Below are 26114 nucleotides of genomic sequence, written 5' to 3'. Positions count from 1 at the left end.
GATAGAATGCCCAGAGGTAAACCCATGCACCTATGGTCAACTAATCTATGATAAAGGAGGCAAGTACACACAATGGAGAAAAGACAGTCTCTTCAATAAGTGGTGCTGGGAAAACTGGAGAGCTACACGTAAAAGAATGAAATTAGAACACTCCCTAACACCATACACAAAAATAAACTCAAAATGGATTAAAGACCTAAATGTAAGACCAGACACTATAAAACTCTTAGAGGAAAACATAGGAAGATCACTCTCTGACATAAATCACAGCAAGATCTTTTTTTTTTTTTTTTCCTGGTACGTGGGCCTCTCACTGCTGTGGCCTCTCCCGTAGCAGAGCACAGGCTCCAGACGCGCAGGCTCAGCGGCCATGGCTCACGGGCCCAGCCGCTCCGCGGCATGTGGGACCTTCCCGGACCGGGGCACGAACCCGTGTCCCCCGCATCAGCAGGCGGACTCTCAACCACTGCGTCACCAGGGAAGCCCCATAGCAAGATCTTTTTTAACCCACCTCCTAGAGTAACGGAAATAAAAACAAAAATAAGCAAATGGGACCTAATGAAACTTAAAAGCTTTTGCACAGCAAAGGAAACCATAAACAAGACAAAAAGACAACCCTCAGAATGGGAGAAAATATTTACAACTGAATCAACAGACAAAGGATTAATCTCCAAAATATATAAACAGCTCATGCAGCTCAATATTAAAAATACAAACAACCTAATCAAAAAATGGGTAGAAGACCTAAATAGACATTTCTCCAAAGAAGACATACAGATGGGCAACAGGCACATGAAAAGATGCTCAACATCACTAATTATCAGAGAAATGCAAATCAAAACTACAGTGAGGTATCACCTCACACCAGTCAGAATGGGCATCATCAGAAAATCTACAAACAACAAATGCTGGAGAGGGTGTGGAGAAAAGGGAACCCTCTTGCACTGTTGGTGGGAATGTAAATTGATACAGCCACTATGGAGAACAGTATGGAGGTTCCTTAAATAACTAAAAATAGAATTACCACATGACCCAGGAATCCCACTACTGGGCTTATACCCAGAGAAAACCATAATTCAAAGAGACACATGCACCCCAGTGTTCACTGCCACGCTATTTACAATAGCCAGGTCATGGAAGCAACCTAAATGCCCATCGACAGATGAATGGATAAAGAAGATGTGGTACATGTATACAATGGAATATTACTCAGCCATAAAAAGGAACAAAATTGGGTCATTTGTGGAGACGTGGATGGACCTAGAGACTGTCATACAGAGTGAAGTAAGTCAGAAAGAGAAAAACAAATATTGTATATTAACGCATATATGTGGAATCTAGAAGAATGGTACAGATGAACCAGTTTGAAAAGCAGAAATGGAGACACAGCCATAGAGAACAAATGTATGGACACCAGTGGGGGACAGTGAGGAGTGGGGGGGATGAACTGGGAGATTGGGATTGACATGTATACACTGATGTGTATAAAATAGATAACTAATAATAACCTGCTGTATAAAAAAATAAATAAAATAAAATTCAAAAATTTCAAAAAAAAAAAAAAAAGAAGTTCATCCACATGAAGAAGTTCATCCACACGAAGAACTGTGCTCAAGGTTACATAGCCAACAGGTAGAAAATTCAAACCTAAGACTATTTGATTCTAAACTTGTGCTATGAACCACTATCCTGCCACATATGCAAATTGCATATCCTCAGCATTCAGTACAGTGCCTGCCACGTGGTAGGCTTTAACATTCAACAAACATTTGTTTTATTGTTGAAACAATAAAACAAGATAATATATGAACAAGACAATATATGAAAGCCCTTGTAAATTATAAAACTCTGCATGAATACTATTATTTCCTTCCACCCTGACTCAGTTTTTGTTGATTTTTCTACTTCACCATCCTTATCCACTTCACCAGTAAACACACATTTATCCATCTAGGTCCAAGTGAAATGTAATAATTTCTTTAACTCTCCATATGAAATCAGTAATCCCTCTTCTTCTGTGCTCTCAGGGACTCTGTACTTACTTCTATTACAATAATTATATAACCCATTTGCATACAATTATTCCCCCATCCACCCTAGATTATGAATTTTTCAAGAAAAGAAACCACATTTTATCTATCTTTGTATTGCTTATGCCTAGGACAGTGTCAGGATATGAAAGATGCCAAATTCATATCTGCTGAATAAATGCAGAGTCACTCTCAGACCCAGATAAGAGGGTAGGTCCTTGCCTTGGAACTCATATTTTTTTCCCAGCTTTATTGAGATATAATTGACAAAAAACACTGTGTAACTTTAAGGTATACAATGTATACCAATAATTTTAGATAGCTAGATAGACCGAAAGATAGATGAGAACATACAAGATCTAGTCTCTTAGCAAATGTCAAGTATATAATACAGTATTGTTAACCATAGTTACCATGCTGTACATTATTAGATCCCAGAACTTATTAATCTTATAACTAAAAGTTTGTACCTTTTGACCAACATCTCATTTCCCCCACCCACCAAGTCCTGGCAACCACCGATCTATTCTCTGTTTTTATAAGTTCAACTTTTTAAGATTTAACGTGTAAGGTCATAAAGTAGTTGTCTTTCTTTATCTGACTTATTTCACTTAGTATAATGCCCTCAAGTTTCATTCATGCTGTCACAAATGGCAGGATTTCCTTCTTTTTCATGGCCGAATAGTATTCTGTTATATTTGCACCACATTATTTTTATCCATTCACTTGTTAATGGACACTTAGACACCTTCCATGTCTTGGCTATTGTGAATAATACTGCAATGAACATAGGAGTGCACATATTTCTTTGAGATACTGATTGAATTTCCTTTGGATATATACCCAAAAGTAGAATTGCTGGATCATATGGTAGTTCTACTTTTGATTTTTTGAGGAACCTCTATACTGTTTTCCATAATGCCTATACCAATTTATATTCCTATCAAGAATGCACAAGTGTTCCCTTTTCTCCACATCCTGGCCAGCCCTTATCTCTTGTCTTTTTGATAACAGCTATTCAAATAGGTATGGTATCTCATTATGACTCTGATTTGCATTTCCATGATGATTAGTAATGTTGAGCACTTTTTCACGTACCTGTTGGCCATTTTTATGTTTTCTTGGAAAAAATGTCTATTCAGGTCCTTTGCGCATTTTTAAATTTTTTTTTCTATTGGGTTGAGTGAGTTCGTTATATATTTTGGATATGAACACTTATCGGTTACAAGGTTTGGAAATATTTTCTCTCATTTCATACAATTCCCTTTCACTTTGTTGTGCAGAAGCTTTTTAGTCTGATGTAGTCTCACTAGATTCTTTTTGCTTTTGTTGCTTGTGCTTATGGTATCATATTGAAAAAATCATTATTAAGACTAATGTCAAGGAGGTTACCTCTGTGCTTTCTTCTAGGAGTTTTACAGTTTCAGGTCTTAAGTTCAAGTTTTTAATCCACTTTGAGTTGATTTTTGATAGTGTAAGATAGGGATCCAGTTTTGCATGCTGCTATCCAGTTTTCCCAACACCATTTATTGACAAGACTATCCTTTCTCCATTGCATATTCTTGGCTCTCTCATCACAAATTAATTGATTTATTTCTGAACTCTTTATTCTGTCCCGTCATATATGTATCTGTTTTTATGTCAATACCACACTGTTTTGATTACTATAGCTTTTTAATAAAGTCTAAAATCAGGAAGTGTGATGTCTCCAGCTTTGTGCTCCTTTCTCAGCATTGCTTTGGCTATTCAGGGTCTTTTGTGGTTCTATATGGATTTTAGGATTGTTTGTCTATTTCTGCCATTGGAATTTTGATAGGGACTGCATCTGTGGGCTGCTTTGGGTAGTATGGATATTTTTAACAATACTAACTCTTCCAATCCATGGGCATGAAATATCTTTCCATTTAATTGTGTCTTCTTCAATTTCTTTCAACAATGTCTTATAGCTTTCAGTGTAAAGATCTTTCACCTCCTTGGTTAAATTTACTCCTAAGTATTTTATTCTTTCTGATGTTATGGTAAATAGGATTGTTTTCTCAATTTCTGTTTTCAATAGTTCATTGTTAATATATGGAAATACAACTGATTTTTGTAAATTGATTTTGTATCCTGCAACTTTACTGAATTCATTTAGTTCTAACAGATTTTTGGTGGAGTCTAAGGGTTTTCTGTATATAATACCATGTCATCTGTAAATAGTCACACTTTTAATTCTTCCTTTCCAATTTAATGTTTTTATTTATTTTTCTTGACTAACTGCTCAGGCTAGGACTTCCTGTACTGTGTTGAATAAAAGTGGCAAGAAGAGGCATTTCTGTCTTGTTCCTGATCCTAAAGGAAAAGCTTTCAGCTTTTCACCATGGAGTATGATGTTAGCTATGGACTTGTCATATATGGTCTTTATTATGTCAAGGTATGTTCCCTCTATATCCACTTTGTTGAGAGTTTTTATCATGAATGGATGTTGAATTTTGTCAAGTGCTTTTTCTGCATCTACTGAGACAATCACATGATTTTTATCTTTCATTATGTTAATATGGTGTATCACCCTGATTGATTTGTGGATTTGAACCATCCTTGCAACCCTAGAATAAATTCCACTTGATCCTGGTGTGTGGTCCTTTTAATGTATTGTTGGATTCAATTTGCTAATACTTTGCTGAAACTTTCTGCATCTACATTCATCAAGGAGAGTAGCCTGTAATTTTCTTTTCTTGTAGTGTCCTTGTCTGGTTTTGATATCAGGATAATGCGGCCTTGTAGTAAGTTTGGAAGTGTTCCCTCCTCTTCTATTTTTTGGAAGTTTGAGAAGGATCAGTGTTAATTCCTCTTTAAACGTTTGGTAGAATTCCCAGTGAAGCTGTCTGCTCCTCAACTGTTGTTGGGAGGTTTTTGATTACTAATTCAATCTCCCTACTTGCAATTGGTCTGTTCAGATTTTCTATTTCTCCATAATCCAGTCTTGATAGGTTGTATGTTTCTAGAAATTTATCCATTTTTCTTAGGTTGTCCAATTTGTTGGCATATAATTGTAAATGGTAGTCTCTTATAAACCTTTGTGTTTCTGTGGTGTCAGTTGTAATGAGTCCTCTTTCACTTATAATATTATTTATTTGAGTTCTTTTTTTCTTGGTTAATCTAGCGAAGGATTTTCAATTTTGTTTTATCTTTTCAAAAACCAATTCTTAGTTTTGCTGATCATTTCTATTTTTTCCCTATTCTTTATTTCTGCTATAATCGTTATTTCCTTCCTTCTATTAATTTTGAGCTTAGTTTGCTTTTCTTTTTCCAGTTCCTTCAGGTGGAAGGTTCGGTTGTTTATTTGAGATCTTTTCTCTTTATAGCTATAAACTTTCCTCTTAGAAATGCTTTTGCCATATCCCATAACATCACAAGATTTTTTTTAAATTTCCCTTTTGATTTCTTCTTTGGTCCACTGGTTGTTCAGGAGTGTGTTGTTTAAATTCCATGTATTTGTGAATTTTCCAAGTTTCCTCCTGTTATTGATTTCTAGTTTCATACTATTGTGTTTGGAAAAGATGCTTGATATAATTTCAATCTTCTTGATTTGTTAAGATTTGTTTTGTGGCCTAACATATGATCTATCCTGGAGAATGTTCTGTTTGTTCTTGAAGAGAATGTGTTTTCTGCTGCTGTTGGATAAAATGTTCTGTATATGTGTGTATAGATCCATTTGGTCTATAGTGTTATGCAAAAGTGCTGTTTCCTTATTGATTTTCTTTCTGTATGATCTATCCATTGTTGAGAGGGGGGTATTAAAGTCTCCTAATTTTACTGTACTGTTTATTTCTCCCCTCAGTTCTATTAATATCTGCTTTATATTTAGATGCTCCAATGTTGGATATTTACAATCATTATATCATCTTCATGAATTGATCCTTTTATTGCATATACTGACTTCTTTGTCTATTGTGACCCTTCTTTTTTAACTTCGTTTATTTTTTCTGATACAAGGATAGGTATCCCTGCTCTCTTTTTGTGAACATTTGCATGGAATATCTTTTTCCATCCCTCCACTTCCAGCCTATGTGTGTCCTTAAAGTTAAAGTGAGTCTCTTACAGGCATCATTTCCCTTTTAAGACAGTGTGGTATTGGCAGAAGAATAGACAAATAGGTCAACGGCACAGAACAGAGAGCTCAGAAATAGACTCTCACAAATACACTTAACTGATCTTTGACAAAGGAGCAAAGGCAATATAATGAGGCAAAGATAGTCTTTTCAACAAATGGTATAGGAAAAACTGAATATCTGTGTGAAAAAAAAAGGAATACAGACACAGACCTTATACCCCTTACAAAAGTTAACTCAAAATGTATCATAAAGCTAAATGTAAAAGACAAAACTACAAAATTCCTAGAAGATAACACAAAAGAAAATATAGGTGACTTTGGGTACAGCAATGACTTTTTAGATATAATATCAAAGGCATGATCTATGAAAAAAATAATTATAAGCTGAATTTCATTAAAATTAAAAACATCTCCTCTCCAAAAGACAATGTCATGAGAATGAGAATTCAAGCCACAGACTAGGAGGAATTATTTGCAAAAGACACATCTGATAAAGTACTATTATCCAAAATATACAAAGAACCCATAAAACTCAAGAATAAGAAAATAGCCCAATTAAAAAATGAGCCCAGGGCTTCCCTGGTGGCGCAGTGCTTGAGAGTCCGCCTGCCGATGCAGGAGACGCGGGTTCGTGCCCCGTTTCGGGAAGATCCCACATGCCGCGGAGCGGCTGGGCCTGTGAGCCATGGCCGCTGAGCCTGCGCGTCCGGAGCCTGTGCTCCGCAAATGGGAGAGGCCACAACAGTGAGAGGCCCGCATAACGCAAGGAAAAAAAAGAAAAAAAAAAAAAAAAATGAGCCCAAGACCTGAACAGACATTTCACCAAAGATGATATACAGATGGCTAGTAAGCATATGAAAAGATGCTCATCATATGTCATCAGGGAAATGCAATTTAAAACAACGAGATAACACACACTCCTATTACAATGGCCAAAATCCAAAATGCCGACAGAATCAAATGCTGACAAGGATGTGGAGCAACAGGAACTCTCATTCATTGCTGATGGATTGCAAAGTGGTACAGTCATTATGGAAGAAAGTTTGATAGTTTCTTAGAAAAGTGAACATCCTCTTACCATACAATCCAGCAAATGTCCTCCTCAATATTTACCCAAAGGAGTTAAAAATTTATGCCCACACAAAACCTGCACATGGATGCTTATATTAGCTTTATTTGTAACTGCCAAATCTTGGAAGAAACCAAGACATCCTTCAGTAGGTGCATGGATAACTAAACTGTAGTATATCCAGATTTTAGAATATTATTCAGCACTAAAAAGAAATGAATTATCAAGACATGAAAAGGAATTTGAGCAATCTTAAATGCATAATACTAAGGGGGAAAAGTCAATCTGAACAGGCTACATACCGTATGATTCCAGCTATATGATATTCTGAAAATACTGGGTTGGCCAAAAAGTGCCTTTGGTTTTTAAGTAAAACTAAAAGATACATTTTTTCATTTTCACCAAGAAGTTTATTGAACAATGTATTCACCCTTTTGTTCCACTACCTTCTGCCATTTTTCAGGCAACTTCATAATTCCATCTTCCCAAAACTTTTTACCTTTTTGAGCAAAGAACTGTTCCAGGTGCCTTTTACAGCTTCCAGGGAATTGAAATTTTTTCCATTAAGAGAATTTTATGAAGACCAAAATAAATGGAAATCCGAAGGTGCAGTGTCTGGTGAATGTGGCAGGTGAATCAGAAGTTCCCAGCCAAGCTGTAATAGTTTTTGCCTAGTCATCAAAGAAACTTGAGGTCTTGCATTATCCTGATGGAAGATTATGCATTTTCTGTTGACTAATTCTGGATGCTTTTCATCGAGTGCTGCTTTCAGTTGGTCTAACTGGGAGCAGTACTTGTTGGAATTAATCGTTTGGTTTTCCAGAAGGAGCTCGTAATAGAGGACTCCTTTCCAATCCCACCACATATACAACATTACCTTCTTTGGATGAAGACTGGCCTTTGGTGTGGTTGGTGGTGGTTCATTTCGCTTGCCCCACGATCTCTTCCATTCCACATTAGTGTACAGTATCCACTTTTCATCACCCCTCACAGTTTGTTTTCAAAACGGAACGTTTTCATTACGTTTAAGTAGAGACTCGTATGCGGAAATACAGTCAAGAAGGTTTTCTTCGCTTAACTTATGTGGAACCCAAACGTCAAAGCGATTAACATAACCAAGCTGGTGCAAATGATTTTCAGCTCTTGATTTGGATATTTTGAGTATGTCGGCTATCTCCCGTGTGGTATAATGTTGATTATTCTCAATTAATGTCTCGATTTGATCACTATCAACTTCAACTGGTCTACCTGACCGTGGAGCAACATCCAGCGAGAAATCTCTAGCACAAAACTTTGCAGACCACTTTTGACATGTTCGATCAGTCACAGAACCTTCTCTATATACTGCACAAATTTTTTTTTGCATTTCGGTTTAACCTTTCTTGAAATAATAAAGCATAATATGCCAAAAATGTTGGTTTTTTCCTTCCATCTTCAATATTAAAATGGCTACACAAAAATTCACCAATTTTGATGTCTTTTTTAAAATGCACACTGATATGACAGCTGTCACATACAATCTAACAAACTTATTTTGAATGAAGTTAAAGACAACTAAGTGCTACTAGAGCCATCTTACAGAAAAACCAAACGAACATTTTGGCCAACCCAATAGCAAAACAATGAAGCCAGTAACAAGATCAGTGGTTGCCATAGGCTGGGGGAAGGGAGAGATGAACACACAGAGCACAGAACATTTTTAGGGCAATAAAACTATTCTGTATGATACTACATTTGTAGATACATGTCATTATACATTTGTCAAAACCTATCATAATGTACAACACTGAGAGTGAAGCCTAATGTAAAATATAGATTATGATATGTCAACGTAGGTTTATGAGTTGTAACAAATGTATCACTGTGGTACAGTATATTGACAGTGGAGGAAGCAGTCCATGTGTAGGGGCAGGGAGTAAATGGGAACTTTCTGTACTTTCTGCTTAATTTTGCTATGAACCTAAAACTATTCCCAAAATAAGTCTATTAAAAAAACATAGCTCTTAACCATCTTTTAATACTACGACCCAGATCAAAAATAGTTATTTCCACTATGGATAAGAAGGTAAAACCACTGCTTGATTATTTCTAAAACCTAGCTTCCAAAATCATCTTAACTGGTAATTTAAGGCTCACAATGAGGATCAAAGAACTTACTTTTCAATTTTCTTCCTTTGTTCTTTTTGCCTCTGTTGTTCTTTCACTTGTTCTCTTTCAACATCCATGAAAAGTCGTCTATATCTCAGGTACCGCTTTTGACGCTAAAGAAAAGAAGTTAAAATTGTTAAGATTCCGCTCTCAGAGGGCTTTCCAAGAAAGGAAAATATCCTTGTGCCATAGACAAGAAAACTATATGACACAAAAGTCACAGGGAATTAAGTCCTTAATTTCCTTCTATTTATGGTGACTCAGGGTAATATCACATATAGCAAGAGATTTATATTTTCAAGCACATAGCTATTAGATGTAACAGACAAATCAGAGAAAGAAGTACTAATTTAGTTTGCACTTAGCATGGTCAGTTGTCAATAGCCCTTGAGGAAATGATTATATTTAATATGATAAGATACATACTATATTTACTCTGTGTTCCCAAGCAGTAAGTACCACAGAAGCAGAGCCAAAGAAAGAATGTAAGAGGTATTTTATAACAGAACAACGTCACTTTAACTTTCCAAAATTAAAACCACACTACAAAAGCACACTCTAAGCCTAGCCTAATATGGTGGGGAGGAGGGAGGGAAGATTGAGGAATATCAGAGCATCATACTTTTAAAGGGAACAAGTATAATAAAAGCAAATGCTAGGGCTTCCCTGGTGGCACAGTGGTTAAGAATCTGCCTGCCAATGCAGGGTACATGGGTTCAAGCCCTGGTCCGGGAAGATCCCACATGCCGCGGAGCAACTAAGCCTGCGCACCACAACTACTGAGCCTGCGCTCTAGAGCCCGTGAGCCACAACTACTGAGCCCACGTGCCACAACTACTGAAGCCCACGTGCCTAGAGCCCGTGCTCCACAACAAGAGAAGCCACCACAATGAGAAACCCACGCACCACAAGGAAGAGTAGCCCCTGCTCGCTACAGCTAGAGAAAGCCCGCGCGTAGCAACAAAAACCCAACGAAGCCAAAAATAAATAAATAAATAAAGCAAATGCTACTACCCTGTGTGTGATCTGTTCATACTTCCAAATTTATATATTCTCTTTTTAAGGGCACAAGCTACTCAAAGAGCACTAGTATACACACAGACATGTTTTTGTCCTTACAGTAGCTTGTGTCTTTTTGGTAAAAATTATTAAAACTATAATAACAGTTCTCAATATTGAAGATACATCACAATCATCTGTGGTGTTTTTTTAAAACACAGATGCCCCAAACCTACCTAAGATACTGATTCAGTATATCTGCTTTGGGTCCAGGCATTTGTATTTGGAAAAAAGCTCCATGTCTGATTCTGGTGCATGGCCAGTGTTAAAAACTGGTCATTTAAACTAACTTTAGATTGAAAAGGAAAAAAAGGAAGTCACAAATTAAAACTCTTCCTTAAATTAGCTATTATGGCAAATATACACTAACTGAAGAAACTCACTAGGATCACCTCTCTGATTTCACATCAAGGTACCCTAAATCCTGGAAGCTTAGAAGAGAAGCTCAACATATTAAAATGAGTCAAGCAACCTTTGTGCCTTTATCTATGGAATTTGTAGTACTAGCTCGTAATGTGTTAGGACACAACAAATTGTTTCCAATCTCACATATACTATTATAGTAGAAACACTGATGTCCAAAAGCCATTATCACTACATACCTCTTTCTTGTCTTCCTCTTGACTTACTCCTGACTGAAGTGCCAGTGGAGTTTGGAATTCAGTGTTCAATCCTGATTGATATTCACCACCAACCTGTTAGAAAGTCCAGTCACACAAAGAGACAAAATTGCCAAAAGTTAGCCCTATGTATGCTTTTGATAATTTCATCTATTGATTCTTTTCTCCTGCAATCTTGAGCTCAACTGGATAAAAATAATTTTTTAAACAAATATAAAAGAATAAAGCTTTAAGAAAGAATAAAAGAAAGAAATTAATCAAACAAAAACAATAAAGAAAAGAAAATATCCAGGTCAAAAACATGGATGGGGACTTCCCTGGTGGTGCAGTGGTTAAGAATCCACCTGCCAATGCAGGGGACATGGGTTCGAGACCTGGTCTGGGAAGATCCCACATGCCATGGAGCAACTAAGCCCATGTGCCACAACTACTGAGCCTGTGCTCTAGAGCCCGCAAGCCACAACTACTGAGCCCACACGCCACAACTACTGAAGCCTGCGCCTAGAGCCCATGCTCCGCAACAAGAGAAGCCTCCTCAATAAGAAGCCTGCACACTGCAATGAAGAGTAGTTCCCACTCGCCGCAACTAGCGAAAGCCAGCACACAGCAACAAAGACCCAACGCAGCCAAAAAAAGAGAGAATGAACTAATGACAGATCAAAGTGTTCAGAATGAAAGTCCTTCTAAATTGATCACTTGAAATCACTCTATCATGAGTGTGTGCTTGGGACTGAATCCAGGATATAAAACTAGATCCCTTAACATCTCAAATCTATAATCATTTCCAATCTATACATATTCTTGAAAGGTGTGAGTTTAGAGAATAAAAGCTTGAAAATATTATAGCCATCAACTGACATGGCAGGGAAGAAACTGGGGCTTATTTCCCCCCTAATTATTAGAAAAGCCTGTTGACATAACTTAGTACACTTAACTTGGACATTATATGGCTCAAATTATGATCTCTAACTTTTAGAAATAAAAGTTTAAAATTACTTTTATCTTTTTAGCTTAAAAGTTATTTATCTTTCAGCAAAGTTGCAAGATAAAGATCAGTATGCAAAAATCTATTGTATTTTTATGTACTTCCAATGAACAATCTGAAAATGAAATTAAGGAGAATATCCATATAAAATACCATCAAAAAATACTTAGAATAAATTTAATAAAGGAAGTGTAAATTGTATACACTGAAATCTACAAAACATTGTTGAAAGAAATAGAAGATCTAAATGAATCAGAAGACTTAATATTGTTAAGATGGCAAATTGATCAACAGATTTAATGCAATCTACATCAAAATTTCAGCTTACTTTTTTGTAGAAGTTGACAAGGTTATCCTAAAATTCATACGAAAATGCAAGGGACCCGGAATAGCTGAGATGACCTTGAAACAGAAGAACCAAGTTGGAGAATTCACTGTCCCCAATTTCAAAACTTACTGCAAAGCTACACTGATCAACACAGTGTGGTACTAACATAAGGATAGACTTATAGATCAATGGAATAGAACTGGTAGTTCAGAAATAAACTCTTAAATTTACAATCAACTAATTTTTGACAAGAGTGACGAGCGAATTCAACGGGTAAAAAGAGTCTTTTCAACAAACGATGTTGGGTCAACTGGATATCCAAGTGCAAAAAAGAATGAAGTTGGACCTCTACTGAACACCATATAAGAAAATTAATGCAAAGTGGATTGAAGACCTTGCAGAATGCAAGAGATATAAAATTCTTAGAGGAACACACAGAAGTAAATCTTCATGACCTTGGATCAGGCAATGGTTTCTTAGATATGACACCAAAAGCACAAGCCACGAAAAAATAAGTAACCTGGACTTCTTCAAAATTAAAAATTTCTGTGCTGCAAAGGAAAGGAAACCACCAAGAAAGTGAAAAGACAACCCACAGGATAGGAGAAAACATTTGCAAATCACAAAACAAATAAGGGTCCTGTATGTAGAATATGTTAAGAACTCACATAACTCAATAATTAGAAGATAAATAATCCAATTACAAGTTGCACAGAGGATTTAATAATTTTCCAAAGAAGATATACATATGGCCAATAAGCACGTGAAGAGATGCTCATCATTAATCATCAAGTAAATGTAAACCAAAACCACAATGAGATACGACTTCACACCCATTAAGAGCACTATAGACAATGACAAGTGTTGGTGAGGATGCGGAGAAATTGGAACCCTCATAATACTGCCAATGAGAATGAAAAATAGTGCAGCCACTTTGGAAACCAGTTGGGCAGTTCCTCAAAGGTTAAGCATATGATTACCATAAGTCTCAGCAATTCCCCTCCTAGGTATACACCCAAGGGAAATGGAAACACGTATCACAGAAAAACTTATAAACAAATGTTCATAGCAGCATTATTCATGACAGTCAAGAAGTGGAAACAATCCAAATGTCCATCAGCTGATGAATGGATAAATAAAACGTGCTAGATGAGTATAAGGGAGTGTTATCCAATGAATAGGAAGGAAGTACTACTACATGCTACAAGGTCAATGAACTTTGAAAACATTACGCTAAGTGGAAGAAGTCAGTGACAAAAGGCCATTCCACGATCTCATTTATACAAAATGTCCAGAACAGGCAAATCTATAGAGACAGAAAGTAGATTAGTGGTTGCCTAGGGCTGGGGATGGGGGTGAGGGGAAAAAGGGAGCGAGTGGCTGCTAATGGGTGTATGACTTTTGGGGAGTGATGAAAATATTCTAAAACCAATTGTGGCAAAGTTTGCACAACCCTTTGAATATAGTAAAAACACTGAATTGTACACTTTAAATGGGTTACTTGTATGGTATATAAAGTAGTCAATCCTCATTATTTGAATACTCCTATATTATTTGTGAATTTGTCTATTCGCTAAAATGTATTTGTTATCACAAAATGAATACTCACAGTGCTTTTGTGGTCACTTGCAGACATGCACAGAGCTGTGAAAAATCTGAATCATCAGTTGTACACATTGCAAGCTGAGGTCGAACACGGTGATGCTCTGCCTTTGGGCCTTCATACTGTAAACAAGTATCCCTTTCAAGGTACATTTGGTGCAAAGGTTTTTACATTTCTGTGCTTTTTTTGTTGATTTTGCTGTTTAAAACATCCCTCAAGCACAGTGCTGAAGCACTACCTAGTGTTCTTAAGCATAAGAAGGCTGTGATGTGCGTTATGGAGAAAATATTTACATATGTTAGATAAGCTTTGTTCAGGCACGAGCTATAGTGACACTGGCCCTGACTACAATGTTAATGAATCAACAACACACATTAAATAAGGTATCTTTAAACAGAAATTCACACAAAACAGTTGAGCAATGAATGGTTAAGTATTCACTAAAATTCAGTGTTTATGGCAACTTTATAGAACATAACTACTATGAATAAAGAGAATTGATTGTATATTTCAATAAGGCTGTTATTTTTACAGTTATTTATTTGTTATAGAGAAAATCTGAAAACAATACATAGCAAAAGGCTAATGGTGGTTATCTCTGGAATTTGGGGTTTTTTTTCTTTTTTTTTATTTGTATTTACTTTTGCTATAATAAAAATGAAATTTTCTGCTTTCAAAAAAGTAAGAAAAACTGGACTTCCAGCACTGGCCAAGGAGTAAGCCCACTCTGAGCCTCTCTCTCTCACTGAGTGTAACTAAAAATTCCAGGAAATGTGGCCCCTGGTATCTGGAGAGTATATGGGGTGGGTATCCTCAAGAGGAGTGAGTTCAGAACTCTACTCAATACTCTGTAATGACCTATATGGGAACAGAATTTAAAAAAAGAGTGGATATGTGTATACGTATAACTGATTCACTTTGCTGTACAGCAGAAACTAATACAACATTATAAATCAACTATACTCTAATAAAAATTAATTTAAAAAAAAAGATGCATGAGTTAGAAAAGTGGATTCCTTAATTCTGTGTATGAACTGGCACACATCCCAGAATCACCCCTGAGCTGTGCATGCATGGGATGGACTTAAAGAAGTATAATGAAGGCTTTGAGAACTGAACTAACATTGGAGCCACTGTTCACAGATGAGAAAGAACATATAATCTGAATTTAACCAGGTTGACTGCTTGCCAAAACAAACAAACAAAAATATGCGACATTATTCAGAGGATTTTAATAGAAACCTGTCTCACAATATTCAAAATTGGACCCAGAAGAAAAGATGGCAAGAGAATCCAGAATACGGATCCAAAGAAAGACATCTCTTCCTCTGAGATTAGTAGGAACAGGTAAGAATGGCAAAAAAGTAAATGGTCAAGGGAGTTATTGCATGATGGCTTCTATTTTTTTTTTTATCGAAAGTCTGAGAGTATGGGGGTGCAGCAGGAACTTTAAGGAGTATTTAAGGGTTAGAATGATCAGTGTGAGCCATATGTGAGGGAGCGGACAAGTGGCAAGTAAGGAAAAAGCTAGGCAGCACTGAGGACCCAGCTGTGACTATAAACCGTAAGGATGAATGTGTATAAACCTACACTATTAAAGAGCTTTTTTCCAATAAGGCTGGATTATTTGGGAGCCTAAAAGGTGAAAGGACTGATCCAGGGTTGAGGATTTTCAGGGCTGGTACAGCAGAAGGACAAGAAGAAGAGGTTCTGACTACCAAAGCTGCACCCTCAATTAAACAGTCAGAATTAGGTACCCCTCTTCTGTGCTCAGCTAATGCCCTATGCATCCTCTACCACTAATTATGTTGCTTCAAAATTATCGCTTATTTGTCAGTCTCTCTTCTTTAGACTGTCTGAAACTTGAGTGCTATGTCTTGTTCATAGTTATATCTTTGATATTTAGAACATAAACAATGGTTAACATCAAACAGGTGCTCAATAAGTGTTTGATTGACTAATTCTTTCTAAACAAATTTAGCAAGAAACCAGCAGGTACCAGGCACCATGTTAAAGGCTGTCCACACTCCAATAAACAAAACAAGTGTGGTGCCTCTCCTCATAAAGCTTATAGACTAGTGGAAGTCATGTAAATAAGTAAATAATTACAAACTGTCTTGTTTATGGAGAGGGAAAAAAAAACAGAATGCAGGAACAGAGGAAAAACAGAAGAGGGGAGGCCTAATCTTGATAAGGTGGTCAGAGAAGTCTTTTCTAAAAAGGTGACATTTAAGCTGAAACGTGAAGGGTGAGAAGGGACCAGCTTTGTGAAGAAAAAAGAGAAGGGCTTCCCTGGTGGTGCAGTGGTTGAGAGTCCGCCTGCCGATGCAGGGGACACGGGTTCGTTCCCCGGTACGGGAAGATCCCACATGCCGCAGAGCGGCTGGGCCCGTGAGCCATGACCGCTGAGCCTGCGCATCCAGAGCCTGTGCTCCGCAAAGGGAGAAGCCACAACAGTGAGAGGCCCGCGTACCACAAAAAAAAAAAAAAAAAAAAAAAAAAAAAAAGAAAAAAGAGAAGACTATCCAAGCAGAGGGGGAAAAAAAGCAAAAGAGCTGAAGTAGAAAAGGGTCTGGCATAGTTCAGGATATATAAACGGCGATGCAGAAGAAAACATGACAGCCTTCCCTTAGACCAATCTTAAGAGACCCAAGCCAAAAATAACAGAGGAGCTGCAGTTTAGTCCTAAAAACCTCAGCCCAAATCCATAATTCTGCCTTTATGCCTCCTTTTCTTTCTGCTCTCTTAAAAGAGCCAAGAGGAAATTTCTCTTTATCTCTTTCATATATTCTAACAACACTGGTTGCCTGAAGGCTTTAAAATAACGTGAAACCACAAGTCAGAAATTATCCAGACAATGGTAAAATTCTAGTGGGAATAAACTAGACTTCAGTTAAGTCATAGAAAAATCTTACTAGGCCAGTGTACCGTGACATTTTCTTGAAAAACTATAGATCTTAAATCAATACACCAAAACTTAGGCAATATAACCCTAACAAGCTCCAGCCCAAATTCTGAATAGTTTCTTTCTTGGTGATCCTACCTTATGCTCTCCCAGGTTACTGATGGAGATCTAGTCCTGGCTGTTGGTGAAAGATCCTCCCTCCCCCTCCCCCCAGAAACCACTTATTTCTTTCCCTCTCACACCATAGACAACAAGGGCCACCAGAAATACACCTTTAATGAAAGAACATACATGTAAAAAATACAATTTTTCCAATAGGCAACAAGTTCTCCTGACAATACCCTAGGCTTCGGTGAGTAATCTTAGGTTTTACACACTATGAAATAAACCCAGAATCTGCTTTTTGCTCAGCCTTACTGCTCCCAACTCAGTAGGACCCACAACCCTATCTAAACTCCAGGGCTCATACTCTACAGTTTGCTTTACCTGTCTGCTGCTGGGAGCCTCTCTCTGGCACTTGGGTGGAAGATGCTGACGGCCAGCCGGAAGCAAACCTGCTTGCCATCTTTCAGCTGTTCCAGCAGATGGTTGCCGTATGGAGCGTAAGCTCTAAAAGATACAAATGCATTCACCAAATGGCGTGAGCAGTGACGTAATGGTAGTAAAAATACTTTAGGCTGCAGCAATAGCCGTGATGTAATCTAAATAGGTCAGAATAGTCTAATATATTACGGCATAAAAGTAGACATTACACTTCTTGCCACTACTATGGATCTTAACTGTATCTGCGAAGCAATCCTAAGTTTCTCTATCCATAAAACAAGGATAATAACAGTATCCATCTCCCAGGGTAATTGTGAGAGTTAAATGAGACAATGGATACAAAGTTTTAGAACCATTTTGGCTATGGTAAATGCTTAATGAATTTAAGCTGTTAGTCTTAATAATATTAATAACATTATTGATAATATTAATAAGAGATAACACTATCGTCATCATCGTTGTTGTTGGTAGCATAGCTCTGGCAAGTCTATATCAAACTCTAACTAACTGACTTTCTGCTGCTTACACTTTACTATACTCTGCTCTACCTGCTCTCTGGTGGAGCCTGGATCCTGGATATCATGTAAAACATATTCATGGTGCTCCAGAAATAACTCCTTTCTCCATCTCTCATCTGTCATATTATGTGAGGCCTGCCCATAGTTCCTGTGCTAAAAGAAAACAAACACTGAACATCAATTGTCCAAGCAGTAGCATCATGCCAGGGCAATAGTAAAAGCTTCAGTGAAGAGGCCAGAAGTTTTAACAGGGCAGAATGGTCACAGAACAGGAGGACATTATATCTTTGCCCATTGTTATTGACCTTAACATTAAACCCCTGAAACAGTTACTACTTTGCCCTGTCAATCTTGAACCAAAACCTAAGGAATTTACTCTCTGTTACTTACTTCTCACTATATTGTGCTTTACTTACTCTCTGGGAGAGGCTAGGTCTTGAATACCAGGTGAAACATACCGATGGCACTTCAGAAGCAACTCGTCTTTCAATCTCCCATTTCTCAAAAGATGAGGGCTGCTTGATACACTTGTTCTAAAGGAATAACAAAACACACAACTAATTGTCTAAGCAAAAATTATAGGTTAGTGACAATACTGTACACTTCAATGACAACCCTGAAATAATACTAGGGAAGGGTGATATAACAATTAGAGGTGTGCATGTGTGTGTTTAATATAAAATTTCCAAACATACATAAAAGTGGGAAAAAATTAGTATAATAAGTCCCAAGATACCTATCACCCAGCACTGACAATTAGCAACATCATGTTTTTTGTTTTTGTTTTTTCTTTTAATTTTTATTGGAGTATGGTTGATTTTACAAGGTTGTATTAGTTTCAGGTGCACAGCAAAGTGAGTCAGTTATACATACATCCACTCTTGTTTAGATTCTTTTCCCATATAGGCCATTACAGAATATTGAGTAGAGTTCCCTGTGCAATACAGTAGGTCCTTATTAGTTATCTATTTTATATATAGTAGTGTGATATGTCAATCCCAATCTCCCAATTTGTCCCTCCCAGCAACATCATGTTTTTTCATCCATCTCTTCTCCCACTTTCTTTCCTGGAGTATTTTAAAGCAAATCCCAGATTATTCTGGCACTTTTTTTCTTTTTCATTTTTTGCATGGGGCAACTCTTTATTCAACAACACATTTGGAAGAAGATAAGGCAACAAGGCAATATTTTTATAATGTTGCTAGCATTTTCTCATGTAAAGCCAGGAAAAAAGCTTGTGTCATTTCCCAAAGTACTCCTACTCGATGTCCCCAATAACTCCATGCCGAAACACTAGAAGAGGTGAAGTCTAGGAAGTTTTGAGAGGCAAACAGCTTGTTTGTTACTTCATCATAACTGGTTTGCAAATTTGATGTCTGGCTTTGGGGTACTGCTTCAGATGGCCAAGAGTAGAATTCCTTCAGTATGTATAAGACTAAATGTCAAAAGCCAAATTTGCTGAAGGACTTGAGTTTAAGAAGAACAATTTACGGATAACCAATCAACTTTATATAAAACCTATCTCTTATTTAACCCAAATGACAGAGGTATGCTTTCTCACCTGGACTCTTTAGATCTGGCACATTCTGAAATAAATGAAGACATCATACTCTTAGCCTAACTCTAGAAGCTTTAATTCTATGTAGTCTACATACTAGCTAGCTTGGCAAGCTCCAGCCCAAATCTTAAGAAATTTCATCTGTTACTCTTTTAGAAAGTAGACAGTGCTCTCACTGTATTCTGCTCTACCTGCTCTCTAGGGGAGGCCTGGTCTTGCATTTTAGGTTTAACATTCTGATGACACCCCAGAGTCAATTCATCTCTCACTCTCTGTTCTCTCATAAAAGACGACAGTTGCTTCAGAAACATGTTCAAAAGAAACAACAAAAACAGAAAACAAGTCGTCTAACCAGGGCAACATGCTAACCTTAATACTCTAGGCTGCAGTGAGAACTCCAGGGAAATGGTACCAGATGAGGCTATTCTGATACATTTTGGTTTGAACGAGGATGTTATACTTTTACCCCGACTCTATAGATCTTAATTTTTAATCCCCAAACATGTACAGAATAGTCTAACAAACACCCCCCCAATTTTTAATTTAGGATCTGCTAATTCTTCCTATAATATTCACGTAAGGGCAGTGTGCTTGTGGTAATAATATGGGCTTCAGCAAAAGTTATAGCATAATCTTAGTAAATTAAAATAGTCTGATTCCACAATAAGAATATGAATGTGATTTATCATCCTTCTGAATGACAGAACTGATTTGACTGATACAGTTCACTGAACAAGAATCTGATTCTATATTTCACATTACCAGTTGTTGAAAATGTATGAAATCCAGTTACTTTATTTCCTATCTATCTCTTTCTGATTGTGCTCTACCTGATCTCTGATGAAGGCCTGGTCCTGAAGTTTAGGAGGCAGATACTGATAACCTGCCAGAGAAAAGTCTTCTCTCCCTTTCTCATGTGTAATATCACAATATGACTCCTTGAAGCGTACCTTCTAAAAGAGAAAAACACATAAAGTGTAAATTGTTCAGTGGGAGTAACATGATAGCAATAATATTCTAGGCTTTATTGGGAGCCTTACAGTAATTTTTTCAACTCCAGATAATGTGAAACATTATGGAATAAAACAGAAAACCATACTTTTTGAAATCTAGCTAAGAACAATCTTGGAAAGTTCCAAACCAAACCCAAACAATGCAGTTCCTGATGGTCCCTCTCCTTTTTCTGCTCTACCTTGCCATTGATGAAGGCCTGATCTTGATGCTTGTGTAGAAGATCTTGACGGACATCCAGAGGAGACACCTCCCCCCGACTCCTACCTATCAAAACTGATGCTGGCGGCTTCAAATCTGCTTTCTAAAAAAGAACAAATATAAAATAGCAATTGTTCAGTTAAGAAAGACAGGTTAATCAATAATACTTTAGGTTCGGCTTCCCTGGTGGTACAGTGGTTAAGAATCCGCCTCCCGTTGCAGGGGACAAGGGTTCGAGCCCTGGTCCGGGGAGATTCCACATGCCGCGTAGCAACTAAGCCCGTGCGCCACAGCTACTGAGCCTGCGCTCTAGAGCCCGCGAGCCACAACTACTGAGCCCGTGCGCCTAGAGCCCGTGCTACGCAACAAGAGAAGCCACCCAGTGAGAAGCCCGCCCACCACAACGAAGAGTAGCCTCCGCTCGCCACAACTAGAGAAAAGACCGTGCACAGCAACAAAGACCCAACGCAGCCAAAAATAAGAATAAATAAATTTTTGAAAAAAAAAAATAATAATACTTTAGGTTGCACTGAGAATTCAGGAGTTAACTGAGGTCAGAGTTTAATTGAACATCTTACAGAATAAATTAACACACTATACTCTATTCCCCATAAACCCAGCCACAACCCTAAGTAATTTACTTCCTATTGATCCCTTTCTTCTTCCTCTTGGTCTACCTGATCTCTGGTGGAGGGCTGACCTTGGAACCTGGGTAAAAAATACTGTTGGACACTTGTGGGCCACTCTTTTTTCCCATCTTTCAGCTCTCAAAACAGATGACGGCTGCAAGAAATACTTCCCCTAATGAAGAAAATTTTTTAAAAAGCAAATTTTCCAGACAGGGGTAATATGCTGCTGATAATATTTTAACACTTAATAAGAACTGTGGACATTTATTTGATAAATCAATCAGTGAACTATTTTGTTCCAACTATGGCTCTCCAAATCAGCTGCAATATAGTCCTTGCAAATCCCACTACAAGCCTTAAAGAGCTTATTTCTTTTTGTTATATCTCCTTTCCACTCTATTTTACCTGAACTCTGGGTAGAAAATCCTGGTCCTGGCATTTGGGTTGAACATTCTGGTCTTTGAGAAGAACATGCTGGTCTGTGGGTAGAAAAGCCTGGTTTTGGAGTAGAAAATCTTGGACTTCCAAAACAATATTCCCATCTTCTAGTTCAACACTCTGATCTTTCAGCATAACACTCTGAGTTTTGGTCTTAACAGCCTGGGCTTTGGGCTCAACAGCTTGGCCTTCCAGCTTGATATCCTGGGTACCGAGCCTCAGCTCAACACTCTGGGCTTCCAGCTCAACACTGCAGACACCTGTCAAATCACCCTGGGTTTGCAGCAGGTCACCTTGGGCTTCTGGAAGATAATCCTGGGCTTCTGGCAGAACATCCTGATGTAACTGATTTACCTCTTCCTCTTCCATCACAGCAAATAATGGATTTTTGAATTGTACTTTCTAAAAGTGAACATAAACATCAAATATAGAATGCCAAGGAGCAGCAACACTGGGTTTTCTGCAAGATTCCTAAAATAATCTTAAAAGGATACGGTAGTCAAACAAATTACTAAAATAAAATGCAAAATTACAGTCTTTGCTCAACTCAATAGAACCTAAATCTACAGTCCCAAACCAGTACAAGAATACTGGCATCTCTAGTCCAAATCATAATTACTTTAATTTCTATTATACTATCTCCTTTCACTCTGCTTTACCTGAATTGTGCTGAAAGGTATATCCTTGTCTTCAAAAAGGAGATCCTGCTGGTCCCCACAAGACAAATTCTTTTTCCCTTTCTTATCTATCATAATAGATGAAGATTCCTCAGTGTCAGGTTCCTAAAGAACACACAAACAAAAATGGAAAAGAAAAAAAAAACCAACCAAATGTATCTGTTACAGGTAGAAACAAGAATGCATGCAAAAGCATTAAGTTAGAACTCTTCCTCACACCATATATAAAAATTAACTCAAAATGGATTAAAGACCTAAATATGAGAGATAAAATTATAAAATTCTTAGAAGACATAGGATTAAGCAATGGCTTAATAGATACTGCACCAAAAGCACAGCAGCAAAAGAAAAATAGATAAATTAGACTATACCAAAACTAAAAATTTTGTGCTGCAAATGATAGCATTAAGAAAGTGAAATGACAACCCAGAGAATGGGAGAAAATACTTGCAATCAAGTATCTGATAAGAGACTTGTATTCAGAATATATAAAGAATTCTTATAACTTGATAATAAAAAGACAACTCAATTTAAAAACGGCACTACAGGGGCTTCCCTGGTGGCGCAGTGGTTGGGGGTCTGCCTGCCGATGCAGGGGACACGGGTTTGTGCCCCGGTCCGGGAGGATCCCGCGTGCCGCAGAGCAGCTGGGCCCGGGAGCCGTGGCCGCTGAGCCTGCGCGTCCGGAGCCTGTGCTCTGCAGCGGGAGAGGCCACAACAGTGAGAGGCCCGTGTACCACAAAAAAAAAAAAAAAAACGGCACTACATTTGAATACAGATTTTCTCCACGAGAGATATATAAATGGGCAATAAGCACATGAAAAGATATTCAAGATGATTAGTCACTGGGAAAATACAAATCAAAAGTATGGAGAAATCCCACTTCACACCCACTAAGGTGGCAAAAACAAGTTTTGAAGACGATGTGGAGAAAATGGAACCCTCATACATCGTTGATGGAAAACACCTTGGCAGGGGCTTCCCTGGTGGCACAGTGGATAAGAATCTGCCTGCCAATGCAGGGGACAGAGGTTTGATCCCTGCTCTGGGAAGATCCCACATGCCGTGGAGCAACTAAGCCCGTGTACCACAACTATTGAGCCTGTGCTTTACAGCCCGCGAGCCACAACTACTGAAGTCCGCGTGCTTAGAGCCTGTGCTCCGCAACAAGAGAAGCCACCGCAACGAGAAGCCTGCACACCGCAACAAAGAGTAGCCCCCGCTCACCGCAACTAGAGAAAAGCCCACACACAGCGATGAAGATCCAACACAGCCAAAAATAAATTTTAAAATTAATTAATTTTTTAAAAATTAAAAAAAAAACACATTGGCAGTTCCTCAAAATATTAAACATAGAGTTAACATGACCCAGAAATTCCACAACCAGAGAAATGAATGTCCATACAAAAACATGTAAAAATTGCTTATAGCACAATTATTCATAAAAGCTAAGAAATGGAAACAACACAAATGTCTATCAACTGATGAACAGATATACTAAGCGTGACATACTGATGTACTGATACATGCTACAATGTGGACGAACTTTGAATACATTATGCAAAATGAAAGAAGCCAGTCACAAAAGACGCCATATTATATTATTCCATTTATATGAAATGCCCAGAATAAGCAAATCTACAGGGACAGAAAGTAGTTTAGTGGTTGCTTAGTACTGGGGGTAGGGACAGGGAGGGACTGGGGAGTGACAGTTAACAGGTACGGGGTTTCTTTCAGGGGTGAAGAAAATCTTCTAAATTAGATTGAGGTGACAGTTGCACAACCCTGTGAATACACCAAAAACCTCTGAACTGTACACTTTAAGTGGGTGAATTGTGCGGTATGTGAACTATAGCTTAATAGAACTGTTAGAAAAAAACAACTATTGGGCATTATAATCTTAATACTTAAACCCATCCTTAATTAGCTGTGGATAGTTCTAACAAGGCATCTTTTTTCCTCTACTCTTTACATTTCCCTACCTGATCTTCCATAAATTTCTGGTAATCTACAAGAGTTAAAAGACCTTGATGGACCTCAAAGGGCATTTCTCCTCTTATCCCTATATTTATCCTGGTGAATGATGGTTTCCTACAAAGTGCTTTCTGAAAAAAAAGAAAAATTAATACAAATATAAATGGTCTAGAGAAAGCAATATGCTCATGACACTAAGCTGAGTTTTTGTGAAAGATCTGGAGCAATCCTAGCAGGTTATGGTAGTCTAATACAGAATATTGAGTTCTATTTCAAGTATACAAACAAGTCACTTACATATCAAACACATGGAAGTGAAATTCCTGGTAGGAGAATTTTTTTTTTTAACATCTTTATTGGAGTATAATTGCTTTACATTGTTGTGTTAGTTTCTGCTGTATAACAAAGTGAATCAGCTATACATATACATATATCCCTGTATCCACTCCCTCTTGCGTCTCCCTCCCGCCCTCCCTATCCCACCCCTCTAGGTGGTCACAAAGCACGGAGCTGATCCTGGTAGGAGAATATTTTAACTTTATAAATGATAATTTGCCCCTATCCTAGCCAGTAACAATTTTAGAAGGCTTACAATTTTGTCTTGGTGATCTAACAGTGGGCAAGGCAAATATATCTCTTCTACGTTTATCTCTAAATCTGGAATGACCAGATGTCAGTCAAAATAAGTCAAACAAGAAAACGAAACCAGAGTTCAACTGGGTTATAGATTGTTCTCCTTTCTGACTGGCAGCTTCCTCCTTCACACAACTGAATGGATAGAAAACTGTTCAGATTTGAGGGAAAGACTACGTACTTGATAAGAAAAATTTCACCAGTTTCTTAGATCATTCTCAATTATATGGAGTAGATTTGTTTGCGATGTTTTACCTGAAAAACACACATGCATTCTTTGGAAGCAAGCAGCTAGCCTGAATTCACCATCAACATCATAATGAATTACACTTAAATTGCACCTTTGACGTATCACACTGGTTTACACAAGGATGTTATCTCAGACTTAATCCTCCTCCCTTCTACTGGAGAATTATTTCAGTCAGGCCTAGTACTCTTTCTGGGAAAAACATCAGTTGAAAGATTTGAACATGCTCCACACAATGTGAAGTATCAGTCTCTAGGCTCCGATAACCCTTTTTTTTTTTTTACTGGCTTAAATAAAATGTGTCCAATCATCTCCTTTGAGCAGTACCGGGAAGTCAGTCTTATGGACCAAACTACAGTACTGCCAAATCCGTGGTAGAGGTATGAAAATTGTCAAGAAACTAAGTCAAGAATTTAGTTTCAAAAGAGTCTTAAGTCACAACAAGGCAATCCTAGAAAAAGGTAACCATACTTAATGCATCTAAGATGGAATGCCATATGTAGGCACACCCATGCCCACTTGTTTTTTATATTTAACTATAAATTTCTTAATTATTGCTGAAGAGGAAGGTATTATAGCTTAGTATTCTACCAACTGCAAACATATAAGAGACAAATGTCTTTGATGGTTGCACAGAGATACTTAAGGAAAAAATACAAAAATAAAATATAAACATATATGTAATCTAGGAAAATGTAAAAAAAATACCAATCAGGAAGCAAAACTGAGAAAGAACTAAGCAAGAGACAGAGTTCTTAATGGTACCAAAAAAAAGAGTAAAAAAAGACTAATTAATGAGCCATTTTACTGATGCTGCCTATCAAAACTTGAAATTAATGCTAAAA

At 37.6% G+C, this 26114-nt stretch overlaps 1 protein-coding gene across 1 annotated transcript in view; it reads right to left on the bottom strand.

The window, feature by feature from the left end:
- The window catches only part of CCDC15 (coiled-coil domain containing 15), a 63142-nt gene that overhangs the window by 24409 nt on the left and 12619 nt on the right, over window positions 1-26114 (bottom strand). The window contains exons 5-12 of the mRNA XM_007463639.1: window positions 22398-22520; window positions 21706-22140; window positions 20652-20774; window positions 20290-20412; window positions 18360-18434; window positions 17327-17449; window positions 11002-11094; window positions 9350-9453 (exon numbers count right to left, since the gene is read on the bottom strand). Of these exons, the coding sequence (XP_007463701.1) occupies window positions 9350-9453; window positions 11002-11094; window positions 17327-17449; window positions 18360-18434; window positions 20290-20412; window positions 20652-20774; window positions 21706-22140; window positions 22398-22520 (1199 nt within the window). The remainder of the gene's footprint in view (window positions 1-9349; window positions 9454-11001; window positions 11095-17326; window positions 17450-18359; window positions 18435-20289; window positions 20413-20651; window positions 20775-21705; window positions 22141-22397; window positions 22521-26114) is intronic.

Source organism: Lipotes vexillifer, unplaced genomic scaffold, assembly GCF_000442215.2.
Source record: "Lipotes vexillifer unplaced genomic scaffold, Lipotes_vexillifer_v1.1 scaffold442, whole genome shotgun sequence".
Taxonomy (NCBI): Eukaryota; Metazoa; Chordata; class Mammalia; order Artiodactyla; family Lipotidae; genus Lipotes; species Lipotes vexillifer.
The sequence above is the reverse complement of the archived record's forward strand: the minus strand, read 5'-3'. Positions and strand labels throughout refer to the sequence as shown.